The 13,380-nt window shown below is 34.3% G+C and overlaps 1 protein-coding gene across 2 annotated transcripts in view; it reads left to right on the plus strand.

Moving 5' to 3' along the window:
• The window catches only part of UBR1 (ubiquitin protein ligase E3 component n-recognin 1), a 65,815-nt gene that overhangs the window by 24,108 nt on the left and 28,327 nt on the right, over positions 1-13,380 (plus strand). For both annotated transcript variants that reach the window (XM_032111187.1, XM_032111188.1), the window contains exons 9-26: positions 93-200; positions 639-727; positions 1,546-1,644; positions 2,325-2,482; positions 3,112-3,211; positions 3,486-3,614; positions 3,831-4,011; positions 4,914-4,975; positions 5,197-5,307; positions 6,250-6,315; positions 6,425-6,526; positions 7,136-7,199; positions 7,616-7,740; positions 8,676-8,728; positions 9,732-9,834; positions 10,357-10,405; positions 11,976-12,130; positions 13,067-13,166. In XM_032111187.1, the coding sequence (XP_031967078.1) occupies positions 93-200; positions 639-727; positions 1,546-1,644; positions 2,325-2,482; positions 3,112-3,211; positions 3,486-3,614; positions 3,831-4,011; positions 4,914-4,975; positions 5,197-5,307; positions 6,250-6,315; positions 6,425-6,526; positions 7,136-7,199; positions 7,616-7,740; positions 8,676-8,728; positions 9,732-9,834; positions 10,357-10,405; positions 11,976-12,130; positions 13,067-13,166 (1,854 nt within the window). The remainder of the gene's footprint in view (positions 1-92; positions 201-638; positions 728-1,545; positions 1,645-2,324; positions 2,483-3,111; positions 3,212-3,485; positions 3,615-3,830; positions 4,012-4,913; positions 4,976-5,196; positions 5,308-6,249; positions 6,316-6,424; positions 6,527-7,135; positions 7,200-7,615; positions 7,741-8,675; positions 8,729-9,731; positions 9,835-10,356; positions 10,406-11,975; positions 12,131-13,066; positions 13,167-13,380) is intronic.

A 13,380-nucleotide genomic window follows, 5' to 3' on the forward strand; every position in this document is an offset into this window, starting at 1 on the left:
TTCTTGTGTCATATAATTTAATTTAATATTTAATTTAATATAATTTAATTACTGAAGCATTCTTGTACAAATGAGTAGTTTCATCCCTACAGGTGACTTTCGCCAGATCTTTTGTCAAGTATGTCTCAAAGAAGAAGCTGGATCTGAAAAGCCCTGCTTTATAAGCAAGTTGATGCTATGGGATGCAAAACTTCATAAAGGTTTGTGTATCCATGTTGCTATAAACTGAAGAGGCAAATTAATTTTTCATGTGTGTAACATATAGATAAAAGTATGTGCTAAGTAGGTAGAATTACATTTCTTTGTGGTTTTTATATTATGGTTTTTATACAGCTGAGCTAATTTATGTTTGGGGTATGAATCTGCCACCTCAATTTCTCCTGCTTTATGTATCTTGAAGAATCTTTTTATAAAATGCAACCTGACAGTGAGTGACTTGATGCTTACCCTGTGTTTTAAATACATACCAATAAATGTCAAAACCAAAAGAAAAACTTATTAACTAAGTTCATATGCTTCATAACCATTTCAAGGCTTTTAATGAATTTTATTTATAGTTTAGTAATTGGTTCCTTTTTTTCACAAAAATCTGCATCTTAGTACAACAAAGTGACATGCATGGTATTGGCTCTTTGCAGGGGCAAGGAAGGTTCTTCATGAACTTATCTTCAGTAGTTTTTTCATGGAAATGGAATACAAAAAGCTTTTTGCTGTGGAATTTGTGAAGGTAAATGGTTTCGTTTTGATGCTATGAATTTGTACTGGCTTTATAAAATTTCCCCCGAAACTGAAAATTGTTTCAATATAAATAATAAATTTTAATCAAGCAGAGCTTCAATGACTAGCTCAGCCTTTATATAGTGCAGTTAATTAATTGCCATGTCACTCGTTTGTTCCTTAGAATCATGTAGGGATATGCTCATTTGAATGCCATATCATTAGTATTCTGTGTATCTTTTGAAATGCTGGTTGAACTGCAACTGAAATTGGCCTTTCTTTTCGAAAATTAAATACAATAATTAAGAAATATACAAAACATAAGACAAAGTGCTTTTTGTTTTAGGGTGGGACTTTTTAATTCTGATAAAGATAATTGATACTTCATGATTTTCTGTGGACTCAAACAAAGCAATGACTTGCATTACTCATTGTACATGTCTTTTACAGACAGTTTTGAATAACTATCCATGCAGTTCACTGCAGAAGGAAGACTTGTTTTAAGAGAAGTTAATGTCTTTTTTTTTTTTTCCATATATTTTATTAAATTTTTTTTTCAGATACTTAAAATTTTTCAGGGAGTATTGGTTGTAGGAGAAAAAAATTTTGGTTCCAGCCTGGCAAGTCAGTTAAATTTGTGCTTATCTTCAGTGTTCAGGCAGTGGGGGCTGTATTGAATTGCTTTGGTACATTGAGGACATTGTGCTGTTTTTCTTGGAACTGCCTCTATTAGGTGGGAGAAACACATTGAGATGTAATTCTTGTAACTAAAAAAGTAAACATTTTTATTAACATTTGTTTAATGTCCCCAATATTTTCTTTTTCTAGTATTACAAGGCATTGCAAAAAGAATACATCAGTGATGATCATGACAGAGTTCTCTCTGTGACAGCACTCTCAGTTCAGATGTTCACTGTACCTACTCTGGTACGTACAGCCTGTCTCTGCTAGAGGTGTAAAATAAGTTTGAGAATTGCTAGCAGTGCCACCTTTGCAGATTGTTGTATTTGGCAGGGAGTCTTTATGCATTGCTGAGTTGAATATGAATGATTTTGAGATTTTTTAAGGCTGATATGAAAGCAGGAGCTTGAGTTGATGTGAAAATTCATTACAGACTGTAGAGGGAATGCAAATAAGTCTAAGTTCTTGGCACGTTGTACTCTGCATTAACTTTGTGTATTTATTTACTGCTCACATTTACCTTCCTATGTGACTTTGAAAACAGGGCAAGGGGTTAAAAAATGGTTAAATGTATTTTTGTGGGGGTGAAATATGTTACATCTTAAGGGGGGGAAATATATCTCTAAATTTTAAAGGTTATATGTTTCTTGGCTGAAGTACTAATGTAAAAATTCTTTTCTATGTGGTCTTTCTAGAAAAACCCCAGCATATCTATTATATAGATGCTGTAAGAATTGAACAAACATACAAAGTTGATACCAGTTGTGTTCCTATGCAATAAATACTGTGGGAGGTTTTTTATCTTGGGCTCTTTGCAAATGCTTAAAATAATTTTTAATCAGAAAGATTGGATTCGAAGGAAAAAATCTTTTGACCAAAACATTTAACAAAAATAGGAAGAAAAAATTTTCACTTTGTTCTTGCAGGCCCGACATCTTATTGAGGAGCAAAATGTAATCACCACCATTACAGAGACACTCCTAGAAGTGCTTCCAGAGTACCTAGACAAAAATGACAAGTTCAACTTCCAAGGCTACAGTCAGGACAAGCTGAACCGGGTATATGCAGTAATATATGACCTCAGGTAAGTGTAAGGCTGAGAAGCTAGAACAGCTCTAAAAATACTGGTAGTACGATGAGGTGTTTCAATTCAGAGTTGGATGATAAAATTGCTAAAACCAAACCCAAGCCCCTCAAAAAACTCACATGGAATCTTAATATTTTCTTTTTCAGTGGAAACGTAAAATTTTAAAATATCAAAGTTATATTCTATAAAAACATTTTTCAATTTTAAATTATCTAATTGCATATAATATTTAAATTAATAAATATATCTGCTGTAAGACAGTATGGGAAATTTGTCTCCTACTTGCTGTCATTCTGGGAAAGCTATAATCCTCACTTGCATAGGGTTTTCCACTGTTAATGGTACCAAATTGCTCTGATAAACTGAGTAATGTAAAACCAAACCATCCCACATACCTTGGAATTTGAAAAAAGTCTGTTAATTTCCAATGATGGATTCCCACCAAGCTACTAGTAGTTCTAGTATTTGGGGAAATTTTGAGTACTTTGGGATGGGAAGGGTGATGTAATTTGGTGATGTAATTGATGATATTAAAACAATTGGAAACAATTGTATTTCAAGAACACTTGAAATATAAGTGCAAAAGAAGTCTGAGCAAAGGGTGATAATATTTTCTTTGGGGACAGGTATGTCTTAGTCAGCAAGCCTACGGTGTGGACAGACCGTCTGAGGGAGCGCTTTTTAGAAGGATTTGTTTCTTTTCTAAGGATTCTAACTTGCATGCAGGTACAATACGTTTAAATAATTTCTTTCTAATATTCTGTTGTAAAGAGATTACAGCTCCTCTTTTTTCCCCGTAATAATATTGTGGATGTAAACATGCAATTACAATGTTAAATTCTTCAGTCCCTGTTTTGGTGGGTGAAAAAGTCATGTTTATAGAAGTAATACTCATCAGATTTACCTGCATGTATTTTACATTTTGATTGTGGAATTTTGTGTTGTGTTAAGCCTGTGATCACTGATTTAGACAGAGTATTTTGTGGGATTTCCATTTCAGGGAATGGAGGAGATAAAAAGACAGATTGGTCAGCACATTGAGGTGGACCCTGACTGGGAAGCAGCTATTGCCATACAGATGCAGCTCAAGAACATTCTTTTAATGTTCCAAGAGTGGTGTGCCTGTGATGTAAGTATATCAGTTGTTTGGGATTCTTGCATGCATGCCTTTTGTGAATCTTCCTGAAGGCTTTTGAAATAGCAGATTCTATAAAAGCTCACTATTGTTCAGTATAGTTCTCCACAAAAAAATTGTCTGAAATAATTATTCTGCAGCATGACGAAGAGAGAAAGGATGGACTGCATGATTTTTAAATATAACCTATGCATGTATTTTAAATCCTAGGAAGAGCTGCTGCTCAGGTCCTACAGAGAATGCCATAAAGCTGTGATGAGGTGCAGCACAAATGGCCGCTCTCGGGAGAAGACAGTATTTCACTTATGTGGCCATACCCTGGAGAGCAGACCTTACAGAGTGTCTGCAGATCCTGTCAGCATACATTTGCCACTGTCTAGGACTCTTGCTGGTAAGTGATGTGTTTTGATTGCTGTTTAAACCATGGTTATCATCCATCTCTGTTTCTTTACTCCAGAAAACATTTGGATTAAGTGCTTCACAGATCAGTTGCTCTCTGCCTTTCTGACATTCTCATGGTCAGGAAGATATGCTCCCCATATGTTCCACTAAGGGAAAGTTTTTCACAAAACGTTTTCCATCCAGGTTGGAGGATGTCTTTTTAAATGGGAGAGAGAGAAGTCAGTCAAGAAGGAAAAAATTTCCTTTTTAATGAGGTCCTCAGTTTTCTCTGAAGTATTTCTGGTTCTGTTTCTATCTGCTTTGTTTAAACAAATGTCAGTTATTACTGTATCTTGAATTTATTTTCCAGCCACAGTATCTTAGTACTGTTAAAATGCACCTCCTAAAAGACATGTTTGCACTATGCCAGGACAGGTTTCTAGTCAGAATACAAAGGACCACAGCAGTGGGGGATTGCTACTTTCTGTAGAACACAAATGAAATCATATGCTATTATTAAACTGTATGTTCTTTATCACATCATTTGATACCAGGATACCATCTGTTAAGCCTTGTAGTCTTGAAATTAATTTACTACTGATGTATGATTTAAATGTGAAATAAAAATTTTGCTAATATTATATAGCATCTCAATTTAGATGGTGTTAATTAATTCATTCTTTGTAAATTTATTCATAAAATAATGGATTGTAAGACTGGTAAGAACTGTTGTGATAATGTAATAGATCTTCTGCCTTAAAAAAAGGAAAGTATGAAGTCTTTCCTAAACAAACCTAGCCTTTTCTTCTGTAATTGTATGAATTGTGGATTGTTTAGGTGACATTTAGAAGGGGTTGGAGAGCCTTTACTGATTTTGATTTATTTTCTGATTTTTCTTCCTTGGTTTTGTAGGTCTTCATGTGCGATTAAGCAAGACTGGAGCCATCTCAAGATTGCATGAGTTTGTTTCGCCTGTAAGAGACTTTTATTTTTTTCCCAAATGCTTCTTGTGATTTATACTCTGGGAAGAAAAAAGCCTGAAGCTATATCCTCGAACCTTCATGGCACACATACAAGCTATTTTTCAGCTGTCAATATATTTTTGTTCGTTAGGACTTACACTTTTAAAACCACTGGCAGATTTATTCTTATGTGGGTTTTTTGTTTTTTGTTTTTTCCCTTTTTTAAATTCTAGGAAGAATTTCAAGTGGAGCTGCTTGTAGAATATCCTTTGCGATGTCTTGTCCTGGTTGCGCAGGTTGCTGCAGAGATGTGGAGAAGGAATGGGCTCTCCCTGATAAGCCAGGTATTCCCTTACAGTGTTCAGTGGTGAGCTGATCCTAATAGTGTTTGCCAGGGTTTTTCAGTAATGCTGCCAGGGGTTCATCCGGTGTGGAGAGAGGTCATGGGGTCACTCCCACAGTAAATAGAAAGGTTTCTAGGTGGAAATTTATGTTACTTGGTTTTATTTCTAACTTCAGCAATGGCTTACCTCCCTGTCTTAGGTGAGTGTTTTCATCTCCATTATGACTGTTTCTTACTCTGTGAAATAGTAATAATGTTACTGATGTCTACTTGTAAGCTGCTTTCAGATCTCATAATCACTGCATAAGTACTTGTTAGTATTCCTGCTTATAACATAAAATGTTAGAAGTTCTTCTTGTTGTATGGAAATTATTATAGGCAAAAGTTTAAACTATATTTGTCTCATACTAAACTTTTGAGAACCCTATAGCTAGGCATACAAACATTTTCTAATACTTGTGACTTCTGTTGCAAGAGTAAAGGTAAAGGGAAGAGTCTACCCTTGCATTTGCCTGCTTTGGCTTCACTTTGGGGTGTTTTTTTGTTTGGTTTTCTTTTTTCTTCTTTTAATGGCAGAAATTCTCTTCTAACCTTGCACAGGACCCTTTGGTGAAATCAAAGTAAATATTGGTAAACCCCTGTAGAATTGTCTTTCTGAAAACTAGGGTAGGAGAAGCAGGACGTTTGGACTTAATTCAGTAGCAGACATGGGAATTAAGCCCTCTTGGAAGGGGGTCTGAAGTATGGCATAGACTTTTTCTGGATAGGTAAAAAACCATTTTTCATTTCCATCAAAGTACTTTTTTTTTTTTTTTTGAAAGAAATCTGGACTTTCCTTTACTCAGTAAAGGTGTGGTACAGTTTAAAAAAGCCTCAGAGATTAACTGATGCACATTTGGTAGTATATTACTTTATATCTCTATTTTATTTTCCTGTTTCCTAGGTATTCTATTATCAAGACGTTAAATGCAGAGAGGAGATGTACGATAAAGACATCATCATGCTCCAGGTATAATGTTCTGAGTCATTGTGTACTTGTCATTTAAAAAAAATTCAGTTAAATTTGCATGATTTTGAAATAGTAAGTGATGTTCATATTAATTTGGGTTTTTTGATAGATAGGTGCATCTCTTATGGATCCAAACCAGTTCCTCCTGCTGATACTGCAGAGATACGAGCTTGCCGATGCTTTCAAAAAGATCAAACCCACCAAAGATCAGGTAAGTAGCAAATCTTTCTGCTGTTTAATTTGTCAGCTTTGAGTATATGAAACAGCAATAAGAAAAACTCGCTACTGTTGATAACTGCATTTTCAAGGCTGCACTATAAGTCAGTAAACACAGGAGCTGGTGGTTAGGTAAGTATTTTGTATTTGGAATTTGTAGAGGCTTCCTCAAAAATAGCAAGCAAGTTTTGCCCCTTTTGATCTTTATTTCATAGGGCATCTGCCAAAATCCATGTAAGTCAATTCACTACAGCACTTCACATGTCTTTTAGGCCATGTTACATGCTTTTATTTTGGTTGGAAGTTTCTTGGGTTGTTATGCTACTTTTTGTGGCTTGACCTTTGATAAAACCCTTCATTTGGGATACTTTTTTTAGCTGATGTTTCTTTTCTTGCATATGAATCTTGAACTTTAGTTGTTGTATAATATCTCCTCTACAGGAGCAGGCACTTTTTCCAGCTTGTTAGAATGGAATTTCTTCTTAGAGTCCTGTGCTTCAGCAAAGTAGTAGATAAGAGGGCTGAGCTCAGTGTCATTTAAAGGATGAATTTTTGTACACCTTTGTTTTTGGTATTTTTAACCTTATTTTGGTCATTCTTGCAGGATTTGATTAAGCAATATAATGTTTTAATAGAAGAGATGCTACAGATTCTCATCTATGTTGTGGGTAAGATTCATTTCTCTCTGTTGTTGTAGTACTGCATTATTGCTTAGAGCAGGCTTGATGATTTTCTTTAATACAGATAGTATAGAGAGGATACTGGAGAGTGCATCTTTTAAATAGATGATTCAGTAACACAAGTATTTCTCCGCTGGAAGCAATAGGAGTTGCACAGTGAAAAGAGCTGTTAGATAATTTCATAATTGACATTAAAATAGAATATAAAGAGAGTCCATCTTGACCCATTTTGTTAGGAAGCTAGGCTAAGAAACATTTTTACTCAGATACTTGGGACAGGCTTCTGACAAATGCAAGCTTATACAATGAAACATCCCAACAGTACCATTATCATGGTGCAAAGTTCAAATATGCTTTATACTCATCATATTTGCCATTCTTCTTCTTTTGGTTCTCTCTGACAGGGGAAAGATATGTGCCTGGAATCAGTAATGTGACAAAAGAAGATGTTATAATGAGAGAAATCATCCATCTGTTATGTATTGAACCAATGGCTCACAGTGCAATTACCAAGTCCTTACCTGAAAACGTGAGTCCTGATTTATTTACCTCTTTCCTTCATTTACTTTTTCTTGTTTTATGTCTTTCTTCTTTAGCTTTCATATCTTTATATTGGAAGCATTCCTAATACAAAGCTTAACTGTTGGTGTGAGAATTACAAAATGGTGTGACAAAGGGGCTAACACACCTTACTGATGTAAAGGTAAATGTCATAGATTCAAGTATGGACTGATCTGAAAAGACTTGTATGGAAATTATGCTTTTTGATTAAGAGGTGCATTTTTTTTTTTTAGAATATTCAGCTGTAGTTCTCTTAGATTGGAAAAGAAAAGTTGTGACATTTTCTGGTTTGGCCCTGTAGGATGATGCAACTGGATTCCAATCTGCCCTGTGTACCATTAATAAATTTGAGCCTGTAATTTTGATCACTTAAACCTGGGCAGATCCATTTGGTGTCGTGTTGTACAGGTCTATTCGAAAACAGAGAATTCCTTGTCATTCCATTACAGTTGTTGAAGATTCAAGCAAAGGCGAGGGATGTGGATTAGATTTTATAGTCTGTGCAAGTGTTCAGGGCCACCAATCAATGCAAAAACCCCTAAATGTTTATTGTAAATGAAATAGCCTGAAATATTATCATAGTATCCACATTCACTGTTTTAAAACATGTAAACCTCTTTTTTTTCCCTCCGTTAAGCTTGGGTAAGCATTGACCTATTTCTAGAGATCAGCTCTGTTATTAATGAAGTTCTACAGTATTAAGTGAGAGTATTATGTATCTTTGATGCTTCCTTGAAACTTGCCAGTTATGAATATCTGCTTTCTGTTTAACAGTGGGCAAAATATAATAGTTCGTGAGTTAGGGCATTATCTAAATCTGTTTGTCTATTTTTGTTACTCATAGCATAATACTGAAGATATTTGAATCATTATATGTTTATCCCAAACTAAATTTTTTACCAGGAGAACAATGAAACTGGCTTGGAGAATGTAATTGATAAAGTGGCTACATTTAAGTAAGTTTTTAATGTTGTTTAATAAGTAGCTTGAATGTAAAATAAGATTTCTTAGATTATTTGGCTTAAACAAGCTGAACTGCATGGTCTCTGTTAGCTAGTATTTTGCTGTCTTGAAATAATTATGTTTGCAAATATGCATAGGAAAGAAAAAGTGTGTGGAATATCCTATGCTGCTGCTGCTCCTCTCCCTTTGCCACGCTCTTTCCTCAAATTCAGTTTGAGGAGTCTCAGGAGTTTAGTGATCTCAAGTCCTAGTGGGAGAATCTTCAAAAGTTCATTTTTTTTCAAAGATGGTTAGGAAAGTTAACAAGTCATTGTACCTTTGGCAGTCACCATCTAGTAGCTGGTGTAAATGTTGCATAGTTGCTGATTTTCTGGAACTTTCCCTCTTTTTTTCTGGGAGTTAATTTTATGTATAAATATATATGTGTGTGTGTGTGTGTATGCAAATATAGAACAATAAATTGTAGTTGAAAAAAAACTAGTACAAATGTCTGCTATTTTTGTGAAAAAAAAAGTCTTAGTTATTTTAGTATACCTTACTTTAAATTTCATGTGGCTTGCTTTAATTAAGAGCAACTGTAGGTGTACCTAGGAATTTTATTTTGGAAATTATATGAACAGTTCAAAAAAATCTCACTGGCTAGAAGTAGCAAGTATTACTTGTTTTATACTTTGGTTAAAGAAAGGATTGAATTTTATACGATAACATCCAATGTCTAAAATTCTAAGCCATACAGTTAAAAAGAATTTTCAGAGGCTGTATGGCATGCTCTAGGTGGTATAGACTAGAAATATTTTACTGTTGGATTGTTTACTCCTGTACATCCTGTCTTGAAAATTAAAGACTCATAACTATACTCACTCTCTGCTTTTAATAAGTTAGTGAGTAACTGTTACAATTCCTCCTTCCTTAGAAAACAAATTGTGTTTGTTTACATTCGAAGATGTGCTGAATGTACATTACTAATCTGTGTGTTGTGAAATATTTCTCTGTAAGGAAACCGGGTGTCTCTGGCCATGGAGTTTATGAACTGAAAGATGAATGCTTGAAGGAATTCAATATGTTCTTTTATCACTACACTAAGACCCAGCACAGCAAGGTAAGCAGTGTAAGATTCACTCTCAAAGGTTAAAAAAATAGTACATACTTATCAATGTTTAAAGAGTTTTGCTGAATAAATGCAATCTAAAGAAATTGATCCAGTAAAGGGTATATGCAGCTGCCTTCAAAACTAAATGTTCCATGAAGATTGTCAATACAAATTGACCATGGTAGGGTTTGCATTAGTGTTTCCTGTGTGACAACTTGTGTATTAACTCTGTTAACTCTTGATGCTGAGAACAAAATGTGATATGAATTATTTTTGCATTGGGAAACCCCAAACTTTGCTTTTGTAACTCTTACTGAGGAAGCAAATATGTCCAATTATTTATCTTTACTACAAATTTGAATGCAAAATGTAATGTTGTTAAACATGTTTCAGACAAAATTCTAGTACACAACCAGGCATTCACTATGTATCTTGCCGTATTTCTAGTGTAGGATTTCTCATTATTTCATTAATCTCATTATTGTGTACTTCTGTAGAGGTGCTGATACAACAACACTCCTTTTTCTGTAGGCTGAACATACACAAAAGAAAAGAAGAAAACAAGAAAACAGAGATGAAGGTAAATTCTAAAGTTAATGATTCAACAAATGGGATAATTTGGTAGTATATGCAGTTGTGTATATATACGAGCTTTGGGAGATGTCTTGTGACTTAATAGTGGGTAGTTGAGTTTATATTAAATTTGTTTTGATTTGTAGTAATTGTCTGTAATTGACACCTAGCATTTGTTTTGTCTTTTTTCTTTATCATGGATAGGAATTCTGGAACTTTTAGTTTAATTTACAGGTAGGGAAATAAACATGACACAGTACCTGTTGACAAACCCATGAACAACTCAGAGATTTTATGGTGGAGTAACCAAGATTTGGGGTTTTTTTTGAGCAGTTTCTTTAGCACAGTGTTGAAACATCATAATGCCATGTAGAGAAGGTTGCCACAGAACTAATGCTCATATCCATTCAGTAATACAAGAATGAGACTTAAGTTTTAGAAATAACTTTTTATAAGGTATGAACACATAAAACAATAAACCCCCATGTATCTATTGTAACACAAATGTTATTTCCCTTTTGGGTTTACTTTTACCCATTCAAGTCAAAAGCATTTAATTGAGTTGATTTGAGGTAACTTGGTAAGCTGAACAAATAAGTAAAATGAACAATTTAGTAAACTCAACTTTGCCCCTTCCCCTTTCACTCTGGCAATTTAAAATGATGTCAGAGGAATTAATTTTGTAGAAATTTTTAAAAATGCGGTTATTTAGATGTAATTTTCAAAGACTCCCATTCATATAATTGGACCAAAATAGGGTTCCAAAATACGAAGGTATGTTGACACTGATGTGTGTTCCCCTGAAACTATATGTTTTGTTGCAGGTACTTCCTGCATATTCTTTTATGTGGCTGTATTGTCTTTGTCAGTAACTTCGTTCAGCCTAAATTGTCCAAGGAATGATGGTTTCAGAAACGCTTCATTCATAGAGGTCCTCTGAAAAGAGGCAATCTGAAAATAGGCATCCAGGTACCAAAAGAGGACTGAAGTCAGTGGTTCCTGGTAGGGAGAAGCTGGAAGCTGTGGTGTTAAATGAGGTGCTGTTAGTTGATTCCAAGATTCCACATCAGAGTTCCAGTATTAACTCAGAAAATGTACATAACTAGAAATTACTGGAATGCCAGTAGCAAAAAAAATTTAGACGTGTGATGTGTCTATCCAGACATGTGACACTGTAGTGTAGGACACTACAGTCTGGAAGCTCCACTCCTCATTTTTGTTTAACTACTTGAAAACTTTGTATTTGCTGCAAAGCACAAACTGTGTGTTTTATAGTGATACATAAATGATAAGGCAGTATGAAGTGTTAAAAATTTGCATTTACAGATACAACTAATACTTGTGATTGATTGTTTAACTTAGCTTGCATGTGTTTTATATAAGAACTTACTAAAAGTACTTAGGTTTGCCAAAGATGAAAGTTGACTTAGGCAAACAATTGTGTTTGAACATGGTTTTATTTATTTATATGTCCAGTTTTTCTTTCACTGAAATTAGTATGTTTGTGCTCTCTACTTTTGCCTGTAATCTTGGGTGGGATGTCAGTTCATTGATATCTTTGCACATCTGTTTTCTAGCATTGCCACCACCTCCTCCTCCAGACTTCAGTCCTGCATTCAGCAACGTGGTGAGGATTCTGAACTGTGATGTTATGATGCACATCCTGCGGACCCTTCTGCAGAGGGCAGTGGAGCTGGAAACCCACTTGTGGACTGAGGCTATGATCCAAATGGTATGGTTAGCCTTGGTCATCTTCTGATGGCCATTCCATCAGAATGGAATGAGATCATATTTTGATCTTATGATACATGGTGTTGACTGCATAGTATAAGGTCAAAATATGTAATGATAAACTTTAACTTGGAATGCTTTTGTCCCCAAACCTATTTTTATGAATCTTACTGACAAAAAGCATTTTTAATCATCTAATTATCTATCTCTGTTGTAAAATAGAAACATGATACACAATAGTACTGAAGGTCTCTATTTTGCTTTCCTCCCTGTGTTGACTCATCATTCAAGTTGTTTCAATATGTAATTCTCCTTACCTCATCTTTTTCTTGAAACTTCACAATTAAGTAACCCTTTGATAATTGGAATTTTTTGAGCTGCACAGTCTCCAAATACATAATGTCTTTGGGGCCTCAGTCCTGAAATAATATAATTTTTGTAAGTATTTAAACATTTAATTTTACTGCAGTGACTTTAGTCTTTTAAAACATTGTTGAAATGTTTTTAGGATGTGTTTTTTTGTTTGTTTGTTTTTGCAGGGCTGTTATTTTAATACTTACAGAATTAGAACCTGAAATTAAAGACTACTTGAATTAATCAGTTTTGTTAGAGGGTATAGATTGCCTTGCCAATCCTGCTAATCTTTGGATTATGGAATTGCCAAATACAGATTTTATATCAGCAAAATGACAAGATTTCATATATTAGTAATATAAAGCATGTGCAAGTTGATGAATTTTAGTGCAATTAATATGCAAGAAATTTATATTGTGCTTTTTTTATTTCACCTTCCATGTATGATCTCTGCACTATCATGTGTTTTATCATTCATATAATCAACATAATACAGAACTGTATTAAAAATCCTTATTTTATGTGCCAGTTTTCCATATCTTAAACACTGAATGAGACTTATTATTTTTCTCTTTTTTTTCAGGTGCTTCATCTCCTTTCTTTAGGGTTACTAGAAGAGAAGCAGCAGTTACAGAAGTCTCCTGAAGAAGAAGTGGTCTTTGATTTTTATCACAAAGCAACACGTATGTTTCATTTTCCTTAAAAGCACAGAATAAACTAGGCTAACTTGATTTTGTAAGGACTAAAATAAGCTAGAAGAAATTATTCAGTGGTTTTAGTCAGAAAGGCTTTACTTTATGCTATATAATTAAAACCTGATAATTTAAAATTTTTAAAAATAATTAAGAAATCAGTTTTGGACTAGCTTCCTTTGTTCCCAGTTTCCAGGTAGGTTGA

Source organism: Corvus moneduloides, chromosome 6 (genome assembly GCF_009650955.1).
Source record: "Corvus moneduloides isolate bCorMon1 chromosome 6, bCorMon1.pri, whole genome shotgun sequence".
NCBI classification, from domain to species: domain Eukaryota; kingdom Metazoa; phylum Chordata; class Aves; order Passeriformes; family Corvidae; genus Corvus; species Corvus moneduloides.